This window comes from Cyphomyrmex costatus, unplaced genomic scaffold (genome assembly GCF_001594065.2).
Source record: "Cyphomyrmex costatus isolate MS0001 unplaced genomic scaffold, Ccosl1.0 scaffold843, whole genome shotgun sequence".
Lineage (NCBI taxonomy): Eukaryota > Metazoa > Arthropoda > Insecta > Hymenoptera > Formicidae > Cyphomyrmex > Cyphomyrmex costatus.
In genome coordinates this window covers 189,144-217,073 of record NW_017280423.1, presented here as the reverse complement: position 1 = coordinate 217,073, position 27,930 = coordinate 189,144, and the positions used below count along the sequence as shown (strand labels likewise).

General features: G+C 28.0%; 1 protein-coding gene across 2 annotated transcripts; it reads left to right on the top strand.

Moving 5' to 3' along the window:
- The first annotated feature begins 335 nt into the window (after positions 1-335).
- Npc1a (Niemann-Pick type C-1a) lies at positions 336-25,908 on the top strand. 2 transcript variants are annotated; one of them, XM_018549619.1, is made up of 19 exons: positions 336-667; positions 5,127-5,478; positions 5,575-5,867; positions 9,382-9,574; positions 11,255-11,386; positions 13,588-13,707; positions 13,813-14,030; positions 14,973-15,274; positions 16,294-16,491; positions 16,563-16,764; positions 16,853-17,150; positions 17,269-17,396; positions 17,746-18,000; positions 18,075-18,238; positions 18,334-18,446; positions 18,569-19,152; positions 19,603-19,791; positions 20,284-20,371; positions 25,499-25,908. In XM_018549619.1, the coding sequence occupies exons 1-19, from the start codon at positions 536-538 to the stop codon at positions 25,678-25,680; spliced, it is 4,143 nt and encodes a 1,380-aa protein (XP_018405121.1). In that variant the 5' UTR covers positions 336-535; the 3' UTR covers positions 25,681-25,908. The 2 variants fall into 2 exon arrangements, with proteins under 2 accessions (XP_018405121.1, XP_018405120.1); XM_018549618.1 differs by lacking the exon at positions 11,255-11,386.
- The last annotated feature ends 2,022 nt before the right edge of the window (positions 25,909-27,930 follow it).

Sequence of the window (27,930 nt, the reverse complement as noted above, 5' to 3'; positions counted from 1 at the left end):
TTTTCCTAGAAAGCACAATAGAAATTCAGGGAATAATTGAACAATTCGGAATCCATTCCGAATAATTCCATGATACATACTTCGGACGTTTTATCTGAACGCATCGAAAAGTGTTGATTGAAAAGTAATAAGATACGCAGTTATGCGCGTACACGTGATTATTATCGATTTGAGTTCGCGGCGGTCTGTCGGATCAACAACAGTCGAACGCCGCTGAGTGGCGCTCGCGACGGCGGCGCTCGACGACAGTCGAACGTCGCGCGACGGGGCGCTGTTGGTTTAGTAGCAGTCGACGGCTGTCATCAAGCGGGGAAGTGAAGAATTGTAATCGTCGCGTGGCTGATGAAATAGTCACGGAACGAGTTCGTGGGAACCTCTCGTGCGACGGACGTTTCCGAAAAAGTCCCGCGTGCGATGATCGCATCGCGACACGTCGCGGACGTATCGAGTTGAGCCTGAGCAAGGTTAAGTGCGTCGCATCTGACAGCACGGGAGAGTCAGCGAATTCAACGGGCGTTGTTAAAACGCTAACGCCATGCACAGGACTGGGGTAACGACCGATGCGGTGCGCACGGCCGCTCGTCGAAATTTGTTAGGCGCAGCGATCACGCGTAACGTTCTTCAGCCTTTATTGCTGCTGTTGTCTTTGTTCAGCCTCGCGAGTCTGGTAAGTGACTTCCTGCATATATAAGGACAGCGGTCTCAAGTATATAATATATACGCCACATTCTTTCTGCGACGCTCATATTGCGTGCGAGGCGCGCGTGCGTCATGTCAACGCTCGTTTTCTTGCCCCTCGTCGTCGCTTCGTCCCGCCTTCTTCTATTGCGCGCTTGTGAAAACGCGAGCACGCACACGTATATACATATTACTTCCACATTTGTCATGCATAGGACACGACTGCATATATACATCTTTTCATACCTGCCTATACCCTGTCCACACCCCAACAAAGTGAATCGACGGCGTGTGACGTCATCTCGGCTGATCGCTAAGAAAACCTAAAGCTGCCTTTGTCGTTTGTAAGGAGCCCGTTCAATTGAATTTGTTCCCGATTGGCCGCTATCCCAGAAAAGCTTCCTATTTATGATAAACACGCATCAATGTTTTCCGTGTTTGTGGATCGAGGTCGGGGAAGGTGTTTTTGGATAGGCTGGTTCCACGAATTAGCCGCTTTCGAAACGATGGTGTCCTGGAAAGAGAAATTCCGTATGATGTATGATCGCCGACAGGAGAAATATTCTAGAGGCTTTATCCTTTTTTGTGATATTAATTCCATTAATTCCATCTCTTCCTCTTTTGGATATGAATGAAAGTAGACAGTGAATGTAATTGACTGTTCATAAGAAAGACTAGACTAAGTGCTTGATGACATTAGTGATAGTTAGTCACTTAATATCGAACAAAGAACGTATTTGCGATATACGCGCACATAGCATCTCTACATCATTCAATAACTATGTAATTTAACATTGATAAAGAATCATGCCTAAACTGATAGTATAGTATGTACGGATATACAAAAGCTAAAAACTTAGCTTGAAATTATTGAGGAAAAAGTAAATATATTCAATTTATAGATATTTAACAAATTAAGAAAACTAATAGAACCGTGTTTATACAAATACAAGAAAGAGCAAACTTAATTTAATAAGATTTCTTTCTTTATTTATTACTTTTTGTACACAAAACGAGAGAGCGAGAGAAAAAGCTTTAAGTTTTAAACAAATAAGATGAAAATATTCAAGGACTCTTAGTATAACTATATTCATCCTTCATTCATTTATTCTAGAATTTACGTTTTAAATACGTTTTGTTTTTGCATTATTTGCATTATTTTACATTAATTACAAACTTGTTACGCGATGTCCATCATGTCATTTTTAAGTAATTTTTGATATATTTTTTTATATTTATATTTTATTATTTTTTAAAATTTGACATTAAATATATATATATTGTATTATTTTTAAATGAAATTTTACTTGACTCTTACATCGCCCTTTCTATTTGTATTATTATAATTTAAGTTTTAATACTTTTTAAGAGTTTATAGATTTTAATTACTTTTTCTCTTTTTATTATAAAGAAAATCAGAATGTCTCTCATGGATTTTAATTCTAAAGCAGATCTTAGAAATTTATTAAACCGTGCTCACACACTGAGAAAAAAATGCTGTTGATTCGATTAAAATCTATATCACGGGCTGTCACTAACATAAGTAATTAATTCATGTATATTTTTATTGATAAAAAGGTTTTGATTATTGTTTTAATAATCAAGGCTTTGTATCAATAAAAATATACATGAATACTTATGTTGGTGACAGCCTGTGATATAGATTTTAATTAAATCAATGGCATTTTTTTCTCAGTGCAGAAATATGTCTGCTTGTTAATCTCTCTGTTTAAACATAAATTCGTTGTACATAAAGATTAGATATATATAATATAATAATAAATATATTGTATGCATACTAAACCTACTGAAAAATTAGTCTCAAATCGAGTTATCTTGATTTCTAAGCGACTGAATTTATTTTAAGGCAGGAAACAGTTAATGTACAATTAGACATAAGGCTATTGTTAATTACTAGAGTATTCCACTTACAATTAAATGAGATTCCTTCTTACATCAGACTAGTACACTCAATATTTTAGACTTATTCAGAGATTTATATAATTACATGTACAAAATTATTGTTGAAATACATATGTATAAAATTATGAGATAAAGATTAAGAAAACAGGTTTTTTTTATTCCAGAATAAAATCTCGAGTAAAATATTGAGTCTTTTAAAATATGTTTAATCCTGAAAAAAAAAATACAAAATTAATTTTTCTTGAGATATTGTTAAAACATTTAATATGTATCTATATTAAATGTATTTAATATTTCAGTGTTATTTAATATTTCAGTATTATTTAATATTTTGTATCTTTATAACTTTTTATGTCATTAATATTGAGGTGAAAACTTTTTTGTGTTGTTGCAAAGTCTATAATAAATTGATACCCTTGTGAAGCTGGCCCCCCACTATTAAAAAAAAAATTTTTTTTGAGAGTTCTGAATAGATTTCCAATAGTTCCAGAGTTCCTGATGGGTTTAAGAAATAGTTCTTGGCCATAAAAACGCGATTTAAAAAATGAGGGGCTAACTTCTAGTTAAGAGGCTAAGAAGTTAAATTGATTGCCTTTTTTCGAAACTAGATCTTTGTAAGTACGTCTGTAACAATGGCCACTTAAAATTAACCGTTGTTCTGTAGTTTGTGATTATTTATATTCATCTTTGTACAGAAATTTTTTGGATAAATGCAAAAATTTTAAATTTAGAACATGTAGCGTTAAACATTCAAAGAAAATATATATTCGGGTAAAAAACTTTTAAAGCCGGAGTAAAAACTGATTTTACTAGATTTTTTTTATTAAAAAATTTTAATTTTTAATTTTATAACAGATATATCCTTATGTCATATTAAATGAATATATTAGTTATTTTCCTTTGTATATGCATTACGCAAGTCTGATTATCTAACATAAAATATACGAGTTAAACTGTGAACGTAATTTTTTTATCGGGTTATTAAAACCGATAAGATTGTAAATCATTTAGTTTTTTGTAAATTCATCACAAATCACTTACTTCCAGACTGTTAAAAAATATTCTGTTGGTTTGTGCAGAGTATAATTCAAAGTATAAAATCCATTGCGTGACATAATTTCTTATAAACGAATGACTCATGCGAAGAACTGATACCGAATATTGTTTCTCATGTAATGAACAAGTACGTCAAGTACACTATTTTATACTCTCATACATATATAATATTATCTCTTTCGTTTTTTTCCCTTTTCCTCATTACGATTAAATAAATATTTATTTGATATAAAATTTAAAACAATATATAATAAAAGAGAATAAATATTTTTCTCGAGATTTAAACAATAATTCTCATAAATAAAATATTTTAAATTTTTTATTGGCAAATAAAGTGAATCGTGATAATTTTATATAAATTAAATATAATTACAAATTTTCTTTGGAAACTGAAGTCAATAGTTTTACTGAATTTTTAAAATATATTTTTTAATAAAATATACTTTCCCTCTTTAATTTAAAATAGGAAAGCAGGAAATTATTTGAATTAATGAGATAAACCACATTTTTAGAAATATTTGTAAAATATTTGAGAATTTTTATAATAATTTCTGTTTAATAAATGTTTAACAAATGTTATCTATAAATGCATATTTATTTTTATACAAATATAATGTTTTTATACAAATATGTGTGCATTCAGTTTTTATCTACTTAAAAAACTACAATCTCAAATCTTTTAATTTTGTTTTATTAAGTAATTTATATTTCATTGTAAATATCTTGTGTGCGCGTGCGTGCGTGCATGCGTGAAATATTTTGATAATTTTATTTCCATTAAAAGTAATATACCACAACTACCACACGTTCTTTTTCTTTCTATCTTTCAATTAATAATATATAACTTTATTTATTAGAAAATTAATTAAACATATTATTAGTTTTATGCATTTAAAATTAATTTGAGATAATCAAATAATATTATTGACAATATCATTTGATTATTTTTAATTAATTTTTAGTTTACACTGATAATAAATACATTTAACTAATTTTTTACTAATTATGTACATCATTGTATAAGAATATCTTTTAAGAGAGATAAGAAACAAACTGTCTTTTCTTTGTTGGAATTCTTCATTCAATATTGTGTTTGATATTAGGCGAATTAAATCATTAATTCAGCCCATTGACTCAAATAAATCTCATCAGACTTTAATACGCAGGTCATGACGAACTCAATTAGGAAATGCCTTATATATAATGTTATATACGTATATCTTTATATATGCTTAATGTGAACGCAGCCTGTGAAACTTCGTATTATAGATTATATCCATTATAAACTATTATCTGTTTATAGTAATACATTATTGGTAGTAGATATATGTAACTAAGAAAAATGAATAAGATTAACTCAATATATAAGAGTTGAAGCCGAGGTTGAAGCTAATTTTATCGGTTGTTTTGTTTGCACAAAACAGTAAATTGTTTAAAGAAAGTCTAAACACATTATTATTTACAAACAGGTTGTCAGTGAAGAAAATGGTCATTGTATATGGTATGGAGAGTGTTACATGGATGCAGCTATGCACAAAAAAAATTGTTTATATGATGGGCCAGCAAAACCATTAAATTCTGAAGGACAAAAATTGTTGGCTAAGCATTGCCCACATTTATTAGTGGATGATGGCAAAGGAATTAATACTTGTTGCGATACAAATCAACTTATTACATTAGACTCAAATATCCAACTTGCGTCAAATTTTCTAAAAAGATGTCCTAGTTGCTTAGATAATTTAGCGAAACATTTTTGTGATTTTACATGCGATGTTAACCAAAGCAAATTTATCAACGTTACTGAGAAAGGCGTGGCAGATGGTAATATTCTTTCTTTGTAAATTTTTAAAAAAGTTTAGAACTTTATATCTTATAGTTATATTTTGATGTGTTTTATTATTTTGAATTTCTTTCCAGGTGTAGAATATATTAATGGAATAAACATATATATAACGAACAAATATCTTGAAGGAACATTTAACTCGTGCAATAAGGTGTCAGTGCCGAGTACGGGGCAGTTAGCATTGGATTTAATGTGTGGAGAATGGGGAGCGAGTAGATGTACTCCATTCAAATGGTTTCATTTTATGGGTGATGCGGAGAATAATATTTTCGTACCTTTCCAAATCACATATATCAATACTGATAAACCTGTCGGATCATTTACGCCATTGGATCCTCTAATCACACCATGCAGTAAGGCACTAAACGTAAGTATTACATAAAAGAAAAATTTCAAGTATGTGTATAAAGACATACACAGGGTGTCCCATTTTAATCGATCACCTCAAATATCTCTTAAACAGTACATTTTAGGGAAAAATGTTTCAGACAAAAGTTTTGGTACTTCGCGAGAGGAACATAAGATGATATCATTGGTTTGACCATGAGTAGCGTCGCCAAAGTCAGGGTAAGGTCACTTTAAATTTTTTAAATGAAACCCCCTTTTTTATTGCTTATTCTTATAACATATCTCGAGAGCTTTCCAAAACACTATAATAAAATATTTTTTCATAAAGTACTTTTTGAGTTATAATACTTGGAAGTTACAGTATCGTCGGTATTTAGCATTATCTTAGGTGTCCCATCGACGGCTAAAATCTCTTGAGTATTGTTCAGAGTCATGATCTTAATAAAAGTTGTGAAAATCAGGGCTATTGGAGGTTATACTTTTTATTTTCATTTTTGCATTGAAAATTCATTTTTATATAAAAATGAAAAGAAGTATAACCTCTAATGGCCTTAATCTTGAAAATGTTATCCAGATGATGATCTTCAACAACATTCAAGAGATATTTTAATCGTTATTTGAACACTTTGGACAATTTTAATGCCGGCTATACTCTAATTTTCAAGCATTATAACTCGAAAAGTATACTTTATGAAAAAATATTTTATTATAGTGTTTTGGAAAGCTCGAGATATGTTATAAGAATACGCAATAAAAAAGGGGGTTCATTTAAAAAATTTAAAGTGACCTGACTTTGGCGATGCTATTCATGGTCAAACCAATGATATCATCTTATGTCCCCCTCGAAGTCCCAAAACTTTTGTCTGTAACATTTTTCCCTAAAATGCACTGTTTAAGAGATATTTGAGGTGATCGATTAAAATGGGATATCCTGTACATGTATATGTATAATATACATATAAAAAAATTTATATATATTTTTTCGTATGCATTATTATAAACATCTTATATAATATACATATGTATAATATATATATGTATAAGATAAATAATTATTATATAAGATGTTTATAATAATGCATACGAAAAAATATATATTATAAATTTTTTTAATCTATATAATTCATTTACAGCTTAAAAACTTAAATAAGCAAACTAATGCATTTATTTGCTACAAGTTTTTTATTTATTAGGATCTGCTAAATACTGAAGTCACTTTTATTGAGTACAAGTTTTTTTAATTGTGTTACTTTATGTCTTACATCATGAATGAATTAGTTATGAAAAAAGAGAATAGACTGTAATTACTCAACATTATATGATTGTTATTAGATTTTTATTAATGCGCACGTATATGTTTTTGTTATTTTAAGATCATTATAATTTTATTATAACTTCTAACCTAAAATATTTACAATTTAAAGATCAAATAATGAAAATAGATGAGCATAACAAGTTTGATAATTTTTATATACATATATATACTGTAGAATTCAAAATTTAAATATCTAAATATGATTTTTCTATATTTTATAATATAAAAACAATAGATATAAATTTTAAAAAATGAATATAATATAGCGAAATTTTTTTCAATATTGTTTTTGAGATTTTGAGGATCATAAACGATATTTTTAATTAAAAAAATAATATATTTTTGCTTTTTCATATTTTATAATTGATACTAAAATGTAAAATTATTTAATTTAATTTTAAAATAAAATAAATATACATAGTTATAATGTAAGTTACGTAGAGTGGCGTTTCAAGACCGAAAAATTGTTCGGCGCGCGATTTAAAAGACTACATACGTAATATATAAATTTACACGGAATCATAATATATAGCACCTAAGATCCTTGATCGTTAAAGACAATTTCTTGGTTGTGTTTCTCACATGTACGGTCCTATACTATTTTATATTTAAATATAGTTATAAATGTTTAGAATAATAGAAATTTTGGTAAATCTTTAGATTAGGAGACCTCCCCCAATGACTTTGACATATGTTGTCAAGGACATGATCCTGAGTAACCTTCAACAGGTTTAATCGTCGCTCGCCCTTCGTTAGAAAGTTCTGAACAAAAAAAGTGTCAAAAATAACGTATTATTTCTGCCATATATGTATGATAACAAGTACTATTTTATATCTCTCCCTGTTTAGAAACGTTAAACTTTTCACCCGAAGCGACTCTATCCCCCCCCTCCCTCCCCCTGCAAAGGAGCGTACGACTTTCCACGCGAAGCGAGAGAACTCTCACCCCATCTTTTTCTCTACGAAGGAGCTCGCACCTACCATGTCGTTTTATGTTGTAAAGTGTATGCGTAAATGGAGTAGGTTTCGCCCCTCCTCCACTACTGTTAAGAATAACCTAATCCTACCCATTTATTGATGTAAGGTAGCTCTTGCTTTGTGTAGAAAGTCGAAATCCATGTACAACAGTATTATAGGCATCTCGCTTTCGAATACACTTTTATGATTGTACTGCTATCTCATATTAAAAAATGGGTTGGGTTAGGTTATTCTTAACAGTAGTGGAGCCCCTCCGCAGAGAGGGCGGAACCTACTGCATTCACGCATACACTTTACAACATAAACGATATGGTAGTTGCGAGCTCCTTCGCAGGGTAGAGATTGGGATTGAAATAAAAAATAGTCACAGTATATATGAATTTAGAATTTTAATAAAACAAGTTAATTAGATTATTTAGTGTATGTATTGCACTCATAATGTCAAAGAATTTATCAATTCGTTCATCATAATTGTACATTTTTTTTTAAATATAAATTCTGCAATGTAATGGATAAAGTGATAGTCGTACTATAACGAGGAATATTTGCTCGCAGTTCTCTCCACAATCGTTCTATATTTTGTATGAACTCCGGTTTCAGGATCCACAAAAATGATAGAAAGATTTACTGTGTAATGCTTATAATTCTAGAAAGAAAACACAACTGTACTAATTATATTCTTAGCGAATATACATACTAACTTAGAAGACAGAATAGAATCACTACTTTACAAGTATTTGCACGTTCTCTAAACGTGTATCTCTATAAACTGTACGGACGATGGGGACTAGGAAAGGGGGTTAGAGTCGCTTCGCGTGGAAAATCAAAACATGTGTGCAAAATAATAGTTAATATTATATATACTGCAGAAATAAGACATTATTTTTGAAACTTTCGTTTGTTCATAACTTTTTAACGAAGAGCGAGCTATGGCTAAAACCTGTTAGAAGTTACTCAGGTTCATATCCTTGACAACATATGTCAAGATCAAAGTCATGGGGGGGGTCCCCTAATCAAAAGATTTACCGAAATTTTAAATTTTATACACATTTAATTAGTCTAAAAGTTATTAACTTAAATTATATTCAGATATTTTATTTGTAGCAGATCAATTTGTCATTAAAGTAAAGAACACTTATATGTGTCTTTAAATTATTTTTTATCAAATACAAATATTATAAAATAGCAACTAGAAACCAATTAAAAAGATTATCATACGTCTAATTTTTTTTTTTAATAGAAAAACTCGCCAGCTTGCAGCTGTGTCGATTGTGAACAAAGTTGTCCGATACCTCCACCGATGCCTCCATTACCAACGCCATTTTCGATATTTGGTTACGATGGTTATGAAGTTATAATGACAATTATTTTTGTATGTGGTTCCTGCCTCTTCCTTCTATTAATGATGTGTTTCAGCCATAGGAAACGTATAGGTAAGAAATTTAACTCAATTTATGCTTTTTGAAATTATATTCTTTGAATTCCTTATATGTCGAAAATATATAAAGAGATTCATTTTTATTATTTAAAATATCTATTACACTTTCAAGAATAAAAGAAAATATATCTGAAGATAATTATTCAGTTTGATACATGTTATGTATTGGTTTAATACCTTTCTCAAAATATTTTTTTTTAGATTATGAGATTTATATTCATTTTACATGATATTTTTTACGTTTTTACATAGTGTTATAACCAATTTGACAAATTTGACAACGCAAAGTGAACTTTTAAATAATCGCAACAAAATTCATGTTTACATAAATTTCAACATTTTTTCAGAAATGTAGAATATTTTGAGATTTTATTATTGAAGAATACCTCAATATAAATAAAGCAATTTATGATTTAATATGCTTGAAAGGAATACTCACTTTTTTTACTTACAATTAGTAATACAAATGCTTAATAACAGATGCTCGAAATACGAGTGTAATTGTCCTAGACTTTAATACATTTGAGATTTCTATAAATTGTAATATGTCTTTTTGAACTGAATATCTTATCCTCAAATCTTTTATTTTATTCTTAAAAGAAACGAAGATAGTTCAGATAATAAGAGAATAAATATGTATATTTTATATATACATATATATACATATCTACATACAATATATACCTTATATCACACATATGAAAATATAATAATTAAACATAATAAAATTTTTACTAAATATTATAACAAATTATGAAAATGGAAAATATATTGTGTTTTTTTCAATCAAAGCTATTTTTTTAAATTATATTTTGCATATAATTATTTTTAAAAATTTATTGAATATGTCAGTGACTAATGTAGTTAATTTGTGTTATTATTAGTATTATTAATCACAGTAATCCTTTCTAAGTGAACATATAAAATATGGGTGAAGATGAAGAATTGATTATGTAATTAATTTATTTTAATAATTCTTTTATTGCTGCTATCTGTTTTTTTTATAAGCTTTTCCTTGCACTTGTTTTATTTGGTTTTTTATGAGTTTTTTTCTTGCACTGATTTTATTTAAAGCTTTGAAAAAGTATAAAATAACGCTAAAATAATTATTTATAAGAATTTTAGACCCGTATGATTATAAGATAATATATGTAGTTAAAATAAGCCTTGATTTTAACTATATTAATTAATTATTTACAAACCATTAAAAAAACAAACATTATTTTTGAGAAATATTAGGATAATTTACCAATAATATGGTAGCATTTATAAATTAATATAAAAACATTTATATTCACACACACAGAGTTATATGTAAGGTATTACGTATTACTCAAATATTGTTTAAAAAAAAAAGAATTTCTTACAATGTGTGAAAGCGTGTCATTCACTTTAGTTCGTGAAATATTTGTTGCACATTTTTTAATTTTTTTCTTAGAAGTGTTAGTGTTAACATTTTCACTAACTTTTTGTTATTTTATATAACTAATGTATATGAAGTTTAATTTGATATTATTTAGATTGTAACAAGTGTGAAATATAAAATAATTTTTCATGTGTTGAACGAGTTTTTATTTCGTTATGATTTTAAGCATACATGTATAATTTCCATATAATACTTATGTCATACAAAATAAGTATAGGTTGTGTATGTATGGTGTGCGCATATGTATAGTTGCACGAGGAGAGGAGGTAGGAAGACAGGTGGGTAGACGGCTAGCTGCCGGATTACACCACCCAGGAGATGGTGCTCGTATTGCCCTCGCCGCTGACCAAGAAGACAGTCCACTTCAGTCTAAGCGTTCTAGTAGGTTTTTTCGATTCTAAAGCTATCTTCGGTGTGTTCGTCATTGCTGTTTCCCTGTTATAGCTTTTTTATTGCTTTACAGCTTTTGTCTTTCGCTTTATTTTCAGCCCTTGCAGATTGTACCTGCCAGGATGTCAATTGCGCATTAGACAAATTTTTCACTTATTTTCACAATTATTTACAACACTTGAATTTATCAAGTGTTTTAGCACTAAGCTGTACATAACTTATATCTCTTTTGCAATGCAATACTGCATATTTATAATACATTACATGACAAATTATGATAATTATACAATTGCACTAAAAATTTTAACGCTTGAGATTGACGCTTGAAAAGTTTGCATCATATATGTATATACAGTTATTAAAAAATCATATTGAGAAAGCATGAACTTCATGAGTCTTATTCCGGTAATTAAAATATTACTCTGTCTGTATAATGATCTTACAATTTATATACAATATTCTTTTTCACGAATAAGTGTCATCAAAAATATTTTCAAGCTTCATGAAAAGCATGTATAATTTCTTAAAAGTAGAAAATGTTTATAAATATTATTTTTCTACTCAAAAATTGTGTTATGCAAATATAATACTTTTGATGTTTTGCATGTTACAATATGTTATTTGTATGTCCTAGGTATTGTTTTAAATAAGTATTAATTAGAAGATAAGTAAGATATTCCATTTATAAATTTAATCAAGAAAGAGTTTTTCCGTCAGTAACATTAAAGAATAATTTTGCAAAAAAAGTGAAGCAAAATTAAATTTTACGTTACTTCATATAGAATATATTATATTTGAATAGGTGGATTTATCTGACTTACAAAAATAGTTAAAAAATAATGAAAATTTAAAGGATATTTATGTATAAATTGTTTTATTTATCGTATCTGAAATATTAGTGGAATGAAATCTCTAACATTATCGAGAGAAATTATATTTTAACATTTATTTATACCCTATTCTAATTACATAAATTCTGTATTACTTTTTAAGCGTCATTTTCTTGTAAGTTAACAAGATCAATAATTTTAGTAATCTAAAAAAAATTTGATTTCTAATATTTTAAGTTTTAATTTTAGTTAAAGAACTATATACAGAGTGTATACTAAATATGCTAAAAGATATAATTAAAAGGTAATTTTTCACACATTCAAAAAATCAAAACAAAAACTTTATATGAACGGTTTAATTTTCAAAAATACAAGGTGTCAAGAAATTTTTTTTTGTAAATTTCGAAAACTATTGAAGTTATTTTGATAATGCTTTTTAAAGCATAATGAAAATAACTTGAATATATATTATGCAAAGTTTTATCAAAATAATTAGAGTGATTTCCGAAATTTTTAGAATAAGATGTTTTCTTTAACTTTGACATCTTATATCTATGAAATTAAACCGTTTTGGTTTAATGACATATGATCATATAAAATTTTCATCTTGAATTTGTGTGAGGATTACTTAAAATCTTTTAGCATACTTAATGTACACCATGTATAAAAAATTATCTTTTTTTGTAGCAAGTAACGTACGGTAATATATTGTCTCAACATTGTTAATTATAATTATATTTAAGGCATTGTTTTTATTATTGTCAATCTCAAAAATTGTTCAATTTTAGAATTGTTTTTTATAAAATGTTTTTCTACTATCTTATACACAACAAATTGGTTACTTGTAACATTAGGTACACAGATGACAGTGTAACACTATCTTACACAAAATGTTCCAACTGTGATACAGTATTACATTGTTCGACATTGTAAAAAGCGGTGTATGAACGTGTAAAACATCAACTTTTCAAGAAGTTGTTTGGTAGTCATTACTTATTTTGTAATAAAATCGTCAAAAACCGTTTATTCTGAAAGATTTATAACTTAAATCCAAATTAAAATCGTAAATCTATTATTAATACACTAAATATAATCATAAGAATAAGAATGGAAGACTACAATTCATTCTAGTATTTATACTATATGAAACTAAACTACGTTCTAGCAAGTATCTTACTCAGTGGAACACAGTGTAATGTTCTGTGTCCTAGCTGGAAAACAGCCTATATGTCAATTATAAATGATAGAATATTTATTATTTGCAGCACTTGCACTCAAGATTGTTTAAGTTGCATAATGGTGCTTAATTGAATATTTATAAACCATAAAAATTTATTGTACTTAATATAAATATTTTTTTAGGTGTTATATCCACTGATGATTTACCAGCTGGTTTTGATCAAGAACAGTCTACCTTCATTGAGAAACTTGGAGCAGGTACTGACAAATTTTTGCAAGAATTCTTCTGCAAATGGGGAACAGGTAATATAATTTACATTTTATTTTTTATGGTATAATTTATATAAAATTAGATAATATTATTATATTATTTTATATTTACCTACAATGACTAATATTTTTTTACAGTTTGTGCTTCTCGACCTTGGCTAATACTTTTCCTTGGCTTCCTATTCATTGTTGGCTTGGGACATGGTATAAAATACATGAGAGTTACTACAGATCCTGTAGAATTATGGGCATCTCCACACTCTCGATCGCGCATTGAAAGAGAATATTTTGATAAACACTTTGAACCTTTTTATCGAAATGAACAAATTATTATTACTTCTGTTGGCTTACCGAATGTATGTATTAATAAAATATATTAGAATATCTTAAGTTATCTTTGAATATATAGAACAAATTAAATTTTTTAAAAATTATATATATATATATATACATACACAGGGTGTCCCATTTTAAATGATTCAGCCCAATATCTCGAAAACTAAACCTAGTAGACAAAAATGTCAGGCAAGAGTTGTTTAGCTTGAAGAAGGACATAAAATAGTGCCATTGATTTGACTTTAGATACATGTAGTTCTCTAAGGATCACGTGATGGTCACTTTCAATTTTTTAAATAAAATCCTCTATTTCTCATTATAATATTCTTATAGCTCATCTCGAGAGCTTTCCAAAACACTATAACTAAGTTACTTTTCGTTAAGTACTTGTTAAGTTACAGATCACTGATTTTGAATAGTCAAATTGAAATCAGAGTTGTAACTCGAATTTTTCCACAAGGTACATTCGAATTAACAAGTACAATTCAATTCCACTATTCTAATTTTTAAATTTTCTATCTATAAATTTTTAGGTTATGTATGTAGAAATGGTTATTCAAATGACAATCCACTGTACTGCAACTTTCAAGCCTTATAACTTAACAAGTATTTAACAAAAAATAATTTAGGTATAGTGTTTTGGAAAACTCTCGAGATGAACTATAAGAACATGTAATAAGAAATAAGGGGTTTCATTTAAAAAATTGAAGGTGACCTTCATGTAACCCTTCAGAGAACTATCCAAGATCAAATCAATGACACCATTTTATGTTCCCCTTCGAGCCAAACTTTTATCTGAAACATTTTTGTCTACTGGGTTTAGTTTTCGAGATGTTGGGCTAAATCATTTAAAATGGGACACTCTGTATATTAGTATAAAAAATAAAAATAGATTATATGTGTATTAACTTCAATTCATTATATTATATTCTTTATGTTATATTGTTTAATGTTAATTACAGATTATACACAACACTTCCAATGGACCAATTGTATTTGGTCCCGTGTTTAATGATACTTTTCTAAAAACAGTCCTTGAATTGCAAGAAGGTATTAAGAATATAATTACTCCTAACAACTACACGTTAGCAGACATATGTTTTGCTCCTTTAAATGGGCCATTTACCGGCCCAACAATCGTCTCGCAATGCACTATTCAAAGTATTTGGGGTTACTGGCAAGACGATTTAAGAAAGTTTGAATACTCAGAAGAAGAAGGCAATTATACTGTGAACTATTTGGATCATTTCAGAGTTTGTACGCAGTAAGTAACAAAAGCAAAAAAATTTTATCTATACATTACCGGTCAAATTTATGGTATATCACAGATGTCCAAAATTAGCCCTGCGAACAATACTTATCCCGCGAAATCCACGCGTATCCTCTTAGAATTCAGCCCCTCAATTGTAGAGACATACATAGTTATATACGTATAAAATATGAAAATGCTACAATGTTAGGGGGACCGGGTTTATTCGGGACGCTTTTTTCTTTTACGTCTTCTGAGTCCTGTATCGTAAAAAAAAATTATTGGATGGTTTGAAAGGTTGAACCTTACCCTTCAGGTTATTGTTATATTATAGATTAAACACGGAATAGTTCTTACTTCGAACTACATATAAAAATGTCGACCAGTGCGACGTATCCCGAATAGCCCCTAACACGGGGCAATTCAGGACATGGATTGGAGCTATTCAGGTCCGAAAAAATGTGGAAAAAATTTATTTTAAAGCTTTATTTTATCAAGAAAATTTTAGTTAAACATTAAAAAAGATAAAACAATTAAACATTAAAAAAGAAGAAAAAAATAGAAGTCTCATACACAGCCTTCAGATTCAGTTTTTTCGGAGCCTCTTTTATTCAGGTTTTCTCTGTCGGCAATGTTAATAATTTATGTATATTACTAATAAAGTACAAAGTGAACATTATACATAAAGTGTATGCAATTTTCGGCCGATTTTCCAATCGCTTTCGCCTTCCGCTGTCCCCCTCACCAGATCAAATGTCGCTCGAGCATCGTGCGGCATTTGAACCGCGCGCGAGGCGGTGAGGTGAGGAGGATAGCGGAAGGCGGAGGCGATTCGAAAATCGGTCGAAAGTTGCATACACTTTATATATGTTCACTTTGTACTGGCACCTTTATTAATAATATATCAGTTACTTTTCATGGTAATATATTATTATTAGATAAAAAGGTTAAATTTTTGAGTATATTCTTTTTTAAATCATTTATATTATAATAATAACATTTATATTATGTTAATATATTTTTTTGTTTCTCAGAAATGCATATAATCCCGAATGTCTTGCGCTTTACGGCGGCCCTGTAGAACCAGCAATTGCAGTGGGTGGATTTTTATCTCCGGGACAAGATCTTCATAATCCACCATATGAAAAGGCAACCGCTATAATTCTTACTCTTCTTGTAAACAATTATCACAACAAAGCCAAGTTATTACCCGCTATGGAATGGGAAGAAAGGTAAATTTATGCGATAATTCGAAATGTTTTATCAAATAAGGTTATACTAATCATATATCATTTAATTTAAGCTTTATTAACTTTATGAAAAACTGGACGGCAACAAGAAAACCAGCATTTATGAACATAGCGTTCACATCCGAGCGTTCTATCGAAGATGAACTAAATCGTGAATCTCAATCGGACATTGTAACTATTCTAGTATCATACATTATTATGTTTGGATACATTGCGGTGTCTCTTGGCCAAATTAGATCATGCGCTCGTCTTTTGGTAAGAATCTTTGTTATGTTACATACCTAATATTAATTTTACGTCTTATTTAATATTACTGTAGATTTAATCAATTAATTTTTTTTAGCACGATTCTAAAATTACTCTTGGACTTGGAGGTGTACTCATAGTGCTAGCATCTGTAGTTTGTTCAGTTGGATTGTTCGGCTTTATTGGTATACCAGCTACGCTGATTATCATCGAGGTTATTCCATTCTTGGTATTAGCAGTTGGAGTAGATAATATCTTTATTCTTGTTCAAACTCATCAAAGGGAAGGTAGACGTCCAAATGAATCGATCCCGGAACACATTGGCCGTACATTGGGTCAAGTTGGACCTAGTATGTTACTAACAAGTGTATCGGAAAGCTGTTGCTTTTTTCTTGGTATGTATTAGCAGAAAATATTGTAAACAATATATACGAAGGAAATAAGAGGAAATGCAAAAGAAAATAGAAATTGTTTACATATGAACTGTTACAATTAAAACGTTTTTATTTACAGGTGGTCTTTCTGATATGCCCGCCGTGAAAGCGTTTGCTCTTTATGCCGGAATGGCATTATTAGTGGACTTTATATTACAAATTACGTGTTTCGTCAGTCTTTTAGCACTTGATACGATTCGGCACGCAGTATGTATAAAAATTTTATGTTAATATATATATGTAATAATACATTTAATTTATTCAAAATTTTTATTTATGAAGCTTTATAGAGATTTAATTTTAATTACTTTTTTATTCTTTCTTTGTCCCCTCTCTCTCCCTCTTTCCCCCTTTCTCGTATTCATTTTATACATTGAGTACATTCGGGGAAACGCCTCTAGCGCTATTTATGTCATTATATCTTTATCGTTTTTTTTATTCGATGTAAAATAAAGCGAGGGTAACATAAATAGTGTTAATAACGTCTGTCTAAAACATTTGTTTGTATTCATTATATTAATTATATTAAATGCATAAAATGTCTTTATAATTTTAGAATAACAGGCTAGATGTATGCTGTTTTATTCGCTCTAAGCGTGATGATGCAGAAGAAGTAGTAGATGGAATGTTGTATAAAATTTTTAAAGTTGCATACGTCCCGTTGTTACTGCAAAAATGGGTTCGCGCAATTGTAATGATTGTGTTTTTCGGTTGGCTCTGTAGCAGCATTGCCGTAATACCACATATCGAAATCGGCCTTGATCAAGAACTTTCTATGCCCGAAGATAGTTTTGTCCTTCAATATTTCAAAGTATGTTTTAATCTGTAGGGTATAAATGTTGAGTTAAATATGAATTACTAAAATTAAAATTCTTATTTTTTCAGTTTTTGAATAATTACTTATCTATCGGGCCGCCAATGTATTTTGTTGTCAAAGATGGCCTAAATTATTCAAATACAGAAATGCAAAACTTAGTGTGTGGCGGACAATATTGTAATAGTGATTCAGTATTGACGCAAATATTTACAGCATCTAAACAACCAAATAGGTATATTACAACTCAAAATAGAAAGTTTTATGAATCTAATTTAATGTTTACTCACTTTAGATATTGAAATATTCTTAATTTTTTTCTTTTTTTAGAACTTACATAGCCAAGTCTGCTTCGTCTTGGATAGATGATTATATCGATTGGTCGGGATTATCCAGTTGTTGTAAATATTTTCCGACGAACAATTCATTCTGCCCACATACCGGTATATATACTTTTCTTTATAAAATTAATATAATCGTATATTATACTCACATATATATCTATTTTTTTTAATAAATAAATAAGAAATTTATTTAATTTATTTGACATATTTTTGGATTATAGGTCGACATTGTTCTACTTGCAATATTACTTTGAATGAATACAATAGACCAGTGCCCGTTGATTTTGACAAGTATGTGTCATTCTTTCTACAAGACAATCCTGACGAAACATGTGCTAAAGGAGGTCATGCAGCTTACGGACACGGTGTGAATTACGTTACCGATCCTAAAACAGAAATGTCAACAGTCAGTGCTTCATATTTCATGGCTTATCACACTATCCTCAAGACTTCAGCCGATTATTTTGAATCGATGAGAGCAGCCAGAATAGTAGCGGCAAACATAACTAACATGCTCAATTATAACTTAAAAAGGCATAATGAAAATATTACTGTAGAAGTTTTTCCCTACAGTGTTTTCTATGTATTTTATGAGCAGTATCTAACTATGTGGCCTGACACATTACAGAGTATAGGAATCTCATTGCTAGCTATATTTGTGGTTACTTTCTTATTAATGGGTTTAGATATCTTCTCATCACTCGTGGTTCTAATTACAATTACAATGATCGTCATTAATATTGGTGGTCTTATGTATTGGTGGCACATAACTTTGAATGCCGTATCTCTAGTAAATCTTGTTATGGTAAGTTGATCATTGCAAAATTACTACATTTAGTTTACATTGTTACATAGATTTGTCTATTGTTAATATCTGAGCATTTTTTATAATACAATATATTAAAAAATTTGATGTTTAATATATAAAATGTGTATTATATATATAAATTTTGGATATTATATTTTATTTTTAATTTAAATATTTTTGCATTATAAATTTTTATAATAAGAATGTTTTTCTTTCGTTAATATTAGAGTAAGAAGTTAATAGTATTTTATCTACATAAATTGTCATAAAACTTCTCTATTAAGACATTTATTTAAATATTTATATTTTTAATTTAAATATATATTGTATAATATATATCTGTTTTTACAATATTAATATATTAATATACTTCAAAAATAAGAAAAGCATACAAATTACATAACAATTGTTGAAAAATATATTATTCAATATTAATTTCTATTACAGGCAGTTGGTATAGCTGTCGAGTTTTGCAGTCATATAGTACATTCCTTTTCTGTGTCAGTTCAAGCAACTAGGATTGAAAGAGTTGTAGATGCATTGACAAATATGGGGAGTTCAGTATTTAGTGGTATCACGCTAACAAAGTTTGGTGGCATTATAGTATTGGGCTTTGCGAAGAGTCAAATTTTCCAGGTTCATTATTTTTTTATTATATACTGTTGTGTGTACGTATATATATATATATATATATAGAACATCAATTATCTAATAATTCAAATTGCTAATGAGCAATCAAAAACATGCTCGTTTTTATAATAATAATTTAAAATATTAAAGTGTTATGTACATATATATATGTATGTACATATGTATGATGTACATATGTATGGTGTATGTGTGTATGCGTATACGTACGTGCGTGCGTGCGCGCGCGTGTGCATGTACATACAAGAATAAACTTGAATAAGGTGGCAATATTTTAAATGCAAAAAATATACCTTAATTTTTGTTATCTTTTATATTGTGTTATATTGGTATATTATTTTCATATAATAGAAAATTTTATACCTTGTTTAAAAAAGTTTTAAGTAAAATTAGTAATAGATAATTGGAGTTCTGCTATTTGTCTGTATCTTCATTGTATAAAAATATTTAGGATTACTCAACTAAAAAGGCTATTTGCAGGTGTTCTACTTCAGAATGTATTTGGGTATTGTACTATTTGGAGCAGCACATGGTCTCATTTTTTTGCCAGTACTGCTAAGTTATATAGGTAAGAGGTGCTGTCATATACACAATTTTTTATTGTACATCTATATGCATGCAGAAAAGTCTTGTGTTACATTCTTCAGTGCTCAAATTTTTTTTTATTCTATATCAGTATGTATATTATATTTTATATTTAATAAATATTATTTATCTTATGCTTGTCCAAGTATACGGCGAGGAAAAATGTAACTTTGAAAATAAGCTGAATGACAAATAGGTACATTTTTTAGATAAAAAAAATATATACATATAATTTTATATCTAAAATATTGGTAATAAGGATAGAAATTCTCGCTTCCTCTAGATTTTGTGCATTTACTGCCTCAAATTTCTTCATTTTTGACAGCATATAACATTCAAAGACTTTGTCTGAAATGAAAAATCCAAATGTCTTTTTTTAAATATGTATTATATTTATTGGAACAGTTTTTGACATTTTGGCTAAAAATAACTGTTTTCCTTTAAAAAATATTTTATGTACGTGTATATTTATTTCTACAGTTTTAATTATTTTATATTAAAATATATGTTCACATAAATGTATTAACGCTTTGAGCATGAAAGATATTTTACGTCAATTTAGATTTTATTGTGGAATACACTTGATAGCCTAGTCTTAAGCATAATCAACGCAGTGTTAAGAATCTCTAGAAGCATTTTAGTGCTTTGAGAAGAGAATCGTTAAATAAATATTTTTATTTATATAGATTCACCAGTGTTATAGTAATTAAGATTTTATTTCATATCCCTATTGCAAGTGGGAAATTTTGAATCTTTTTCATATTTATTATGAGCAGCTCAAATTTAATAGAAAGCAATAATGCATTGAGATATTTCTATGTCAAATCTCTTTACTAATGTTTGCGCTTAGTTAGATTCTTCATTCTGAGAAGAATCGTATTCTTTAAATGTACATATTTTGAGTAATGCGGATTGGCGTCACGGCCCCTGGTGGTTCTAGGCTCACCCATGAATAGAGAGAAATTGGCCAATCACAAAAGAGCGATACGCGGAAATCTGGACAACGTGCAAGAGACATCATTGAATCATCGTGTAAGCAAACACAATTCTTCTACACCCACTACAACCACACCTACGTTCAAAGTGCTTGAATGTGACAGATAGGTATGCAGAGCATCTGAATATAAAAACGGAACGTCCACGTTTTGACATGTGGTAAAATTTATTAGTATTTTTTTCTTCTATGTCTGAAATCTATCATCGTACTTTTCATGTTTATTTTGCACAGATAGATTAACTGAGTTCAAATATGTAATATTAATTTAAATGTTATTTTTAGCACGTATAAATCTGCATCATCTGGAAGTGATGCTTTTTAATATTACAGATCTTTTATTTTTTATTTAAAATGGAAGAATAAAGTGATATTTTTTCAATTTCTTTTTCAGTTATATTAATTTGCGAGACTATATTCTTTTTTATACTTATTTTAAAATAATAAAATTCCTCAAGCACGTTGTTTTAATTTCCTACTCATATGTAGAAACTTTAAGATTTATTACACACATACATAATATATTATTTTAAACATATTATTTAATGCATATTTTTCAACACATATTAACATATTTCTTTAACTTTATTTTAACATATTCACATTGGTATAATATTATATAATGCTAGTTTCTGTGTGATAAAAGATATATAAAATGTATAATTGTACTTTTTGCGTGCGTCAATGCAGTGTTCCTTATACCATAAGAATTTTGTCTTTTGCAGAATGCAAGTTCAGATTTTAAAAGAAATTTTATATTTATGTATTTATATTTTGTTTTTTTTAATCTTACATTTATAGTTTATTTCTATGTAAGAAAACATATATCCAATCTTTTAATTTTAATAGTTAAAGTTTTAAAAAATGCCAAAACACTACACCCCGTCTTCTGATTCTTGACAAAATTTTATTTAAAAAATGCATTAACACATTTTTATGCATAACAAAATAATGTTAATAATACTCATGACAGTAAATAACATATACATATGTATGTAATTTTGTTTAAATTGTTATAAAGCTTATGCATTCAGTCTAACCAATTGCACTGAAAATTAAATAAACTTTTCTGTTTTTATTATACTTTTATAATTATTACACTCACACGCACATACATGTATGATAAAATTAATCGACGAAAAAAATAATTTTTTATAAATAATATAATATACAAAATTTTTATTTGATAACACAATTATAGTGTTTTATATAGATTAATTTTATCAGAACAAAATTATATACATCATTTGCAATACAGAACGTAAGTTATGAAAGTTTAAAGTAGGATAAAGATTATAATTATCTTGTATATTAATTTTTTATTAGCTTATATATTAATTTGCGAAACTTATTAATTGTGATTAAGATTTTTCTAGTTATTCATGTATTTAACATTTGTACTTGAAATGTTTCTAACTATTTTTTTCTGAGTATGGGATGGTAAGCTTTTTAGACGTATGCTGCTCTAATTTTATTTTGTAATATCTACATATATAAATAATAAATGATGTTATTTTTATTGATTATATGATACTTATATTATTATATTATATATGACAATATAACTACCATTTTTAATATCTTCAAAAATAGAGAAAAAAATCTAATAAATGTTTGTAATATACAATAGCAGTAATGTTATCATACAATATAACGGTAATCTTTATATCATATAGTATATTTTAATAATAAATATTATGCTTACTGAATTTCTTATTTGTATATAAATGAATTATTAATTAAGAATTTATTAAATATAGTAAATATTATGTTTTAATAGATTTCTTAATTGCATGAATTATCAGTTAAGAGCGTACAATATTGTAGTACATTTCGAAATATTTTTATAATAATTTTCATTAATTTTAAATGATTTTATGACAGACATTAAATTTGTTTTAATAGACATTAATGAATAATTAAGCAACAATAATAATAAGATATGGAGTTCTTAATGTTAATAATACAATAAGAAAATAATCTATATATATATAAAACTGTAGGAGTGTCAACCACAGGTTGTTATATTGCGAAATTAACTTAAACAATAATTTACATTACATATGTACATTTCGACTTTAATTTAAGTCATCTTCAGCAATTAAATCCACCGCAGCAATATCTTTGTTTTGTGCGATGTTCTTAATGTGCGTTTTTTTTTGTTCTTGAATATTATGAGCCTGAGTTATTTTATTACAACTTAGCATTGTAACTTGTTGGACAACTCACTCTTGTCTCATAAATTGTTCCACAGATAAAACAAAGATATTGATGCGGTGGAATTAATTGCTGAAGATGACTCAAATTGGAGTCAAATCGTATATACGTAATGTAAATTATTGTTTAAGTTAATTTCGTAATGTAACAACCTGCGCTCGACTCCTATATATGTAGATTATTATTTTTTTATTATATTTAATAGACATTATTGAAGACTAATTATAAAACTATAGAATTCAATTTATAAAAGAAATATACTTTTTATTTTGGAAATAATTTAATCTACAATGCAAATTTTACCGCCGTATGGTCTTTAGTATATGCTCTTTAGTATATCATGCAATTTTTGTTAGACAATTTTTTCTTCTAATCTTACATTTTTGAAGATATTAAAAATACTGAATAATCTTATATGTATATAATACATATAGTTTTTTTCCTTATATATATGGTATATACATTACAGATATGTATATTAATACTATTGTGTGTATTTTTGTGCTTATTGTTGTTTGGTTAATACAACAACACATCTTAATACTTAAAAAATGTACTGCACATATGTATTCCTATAATATCGCCGTAGATATATATACAATTATGTATGTATCACAACATACGTCAATATCTCTGAGATTACATTGACCGATAATTAAATAGTGTTTTTTTTTTAAATTTGATAATCAGATTCTTAGAGAATAGTAGTAGATTGTATGCTGCTATAAAATTGATTGTAACAGGGATATGGAAATGTAAAAATATTATCACTGGTGAAAACGTATAGAATATAGGATCACTTTTATGTGCTCCTTATATTGCAATTTTATCTTTTTATCCATAATATTTTATAAGTTATTTTTAAATTACATATAAATCTTTCTCAATATATTTTTTAGCGTTAATCTATTATTTAAGATAATATTTTTTAAATGTTTTATTTTAAAAGATTCTATTTTAGAAAATTTGTTTTATCTTAGGTAAAACTGATAGAAAATTTGTTTTATTTTAGAACAGAATAGTAAATATGGATATTATATTTGTCAATATATTGCAACTTTCATCTATCATAATATTATAAAAATATTATAAATATAAAGAGAAATTAGGATAAAGAGTGTAACATGAATAACGAAATGTAATTGTAAAAGTCATTCAAAAATTTAGATATATAAATTACATAAATAATCAAAAACAGATATATAAATGAAATAAATAATCAAAATGTTTTTATAAACTTACAATATTTAACTGTTTTACAATTTTATAATTTCAAATTAAACTTATACTTTTCTCTATTTGAATAAGATATTATTTTATCAAAATATAACAAATAGCAATGTATGGAAAACTTTATGATTAAAGTTTTAATTTTTTGTAGCAAATGTGTATAATTATTTTTAATAATTTTTCCAGTTGTGTATAGAAATTCATTTTTAATGTATATTGACAAATACGATATGTATTTTGATTTATATAGCTTATGCTAATATCTAAAAAAAATAGGAAAAATTTTTTAAAGAGTATTTTTCGAAATTTTAAAATGTTATATGTATTATATTTTGTAAATGGTATTACACTTGAAGAAATGTTTGAAGATTTAGTATTTTTTATATGAACACAAGTATACTCGCATTGCATGAAATATATTGTCTTTGTTGTATAATTAATAAGTAGTTACTTCTTGTATATATTGAAATAGAAATAGAAATGTTATAAACACGTAAAAAATTACACTTACACAAAGAAGTAATATGTATCCATCAATGTAACGCACAACGGCACAATATTAATCATACGATTTCAATGTAACCACACAGTGCGATGGGAGATGATTGTGCTGAAAGGGATGAAGATTTAAAGTACTTAAAGTATGTTCCTTTGTTTTTCTTTTTTTAGGCGTGATGTCGCGCCGAGGGCGTAGAAGAGCCCGCGAACTCGCGAGCGGAAGCGAAACTAGGCGTCACAAACGTGACAAGCCGGATTCTCCTCTACTCCAAAACGACAACCAGCAACGCGCGTCCACTTCCTACGCCAGTGTGAACTCCATTGATGTGACTGATCACCATCTAACATTCTAACGAGGAATTGATCATTGCCGATTTAATCGGATGCAATTTTTGTACTTAGAAGGACTGAAATGAATCTATTAAATAAGTATTAATAGAATCTTATTTTGTATGAGCCCAGAGAGATTCACAAGTTCATCTCTTCTCCGAAATACAGAAAGTTTAATGCGAGTTATTTCTACTAAATTCTTCGAGATTGGTGAACATGTCCATCTACGTTCATATCTGGCATTATATTTTAGCGGTAATAAATTTGTATGATTCTAGGTCTTCGTCATTTTTAACATATTTATTTCAGGAATGGTTTTTTTTTTAATTTAATTAGATTTCTCTCAGATTGTATTTATTGAATGATATTTACAGATTGAAATTAAAATGTTTCGTAATCGCGAACGCTTAATTATGCGCGATCGATTTTAAGTAGAATATAATTGATTTAAAACGAAGAATTTTTGTTTTTCTTATTACTTATTAAGCAAATTTATTGAGAATAGTATAAAAAATGTGATGGATATATAAAATGCATTTTCCTATTTTTATTGCATTTCACAATTGTGACATGAATCCTTTTTCTGATATCGATATCTAGTTATCACTTATATAGATGTGATATAACGAGTTTGTTCACATGACGAATTTTTGACTGTACCGATAATTTTACTGAATCGGTGCAAATCAATCCGAATCTGAATGGTCTGTTTATTTCACCGAATCCTGTACATGGTTTGTAGTGACAAAACCGAATGTTGGACTCGGTAATTTTCTCGCAACCGTTCGTGTAAACGCTCCTATATAAAAAATATATTGCCACTGTAGAGTATAGCAAGAAAACTAATCTGGCAAACAACCGTATTTCGTGTGAACGAGTAAATTATAGAAGTATTAATAGTTAAGAAATAAATTTAACTTATTAGTGTTATTTCTAAAATTCTAAAAAAATCCTTGCAACATGGTTTTTTTTTTTAGGAATCATAGATAATATCAAAAATGGTACCAAACTCTTCAAGATTTCGTGTAGTTAGCTTCGTTAGCACACAGGAGTGAATTCGCACTAGCTATATAATTAGTCTTAAAATAAATTCTACAATTTAAATTGAAACAAAAATGATTGAATATTAAAGATGATCCGAAGAGACGCCGAAACATTTGTCAATTTTATTATTATACATACTTTCTTATTGGAGACTAAAAAAAAGTTATATTGAATTGTCGCTCTAAGAGACTACACAATTTTGATATCACTTTTAACATTATATCATTGAAGCGAGATTATCCGTATCTTTTTTCCTTCAAATTAAAAAAAATACATTAAATTACAGATGCGAATTTGCACTTGTGTGCTTCGAAAGGTAAAAAAGATATGTGCAAACATAGAATTAAATTAGTCGTCAATTATAAATATAAATATTTAATCAACTAAATATTTATGATAAGTAAATTGTTCTTATGCCGTCCACATCTGAAATAAAATATTAAAAGTTATAAGTGAAATTTAACAAACATATAAATCAATATTGATATTCGCAAATACGAATGATATCCATATCAGGAATCAAGTTTTCAAGTCTTATAACAGTCCATAAGTTTCATGGTGAGGTCATATTCATCAAAGTCCTATTAATTTGAATCTTATCAAATCATTCATCTTAATACATCTGAAATTATTCTAGCTATACTTTTTATATGATTATCTTTGGCTTAGGCTGTAAGAATTCTGTAAATGAATGTTTGATAGTTAAAAATTACAAAATTTACTACATATTGATCATTAGTATGATTACGCGTATGAAAATGTATGTATATTCTCAGCATGAATGGTATGAATGTTATAAATCCTCACCATGGTACATATGAATTGAATTTTCATTGTGAAATGTATAATTATCAGTATTGTTGATTAGATTTCAGTATGTATTGTCTATTTCTTAAGTAAATATTGTCTTGCTTTCCCAAGTTCTAAATTTTTAAGATATTAAATTAAGGCCAGTTAATGAGAGTAATAGTTTTTGTTCCTTTGACACACTAGCTTACTATGGATCAGTGGGATACATTATATTTAATATTTAAATATTTTTCGTATTATCTTTATTACATAGCTTTTGAAACTATTAAAAAAAAATCCTTACAATTCGCATATCTGATTTCTTGTCCATTTCATACGGTTATTAAATTTTCAGACAATATAAATTATTGGACAAGGAAAGGCTCCTTTCTGCTGTTCATTATAGATTATACGTACATATATTTTATATATATATATAT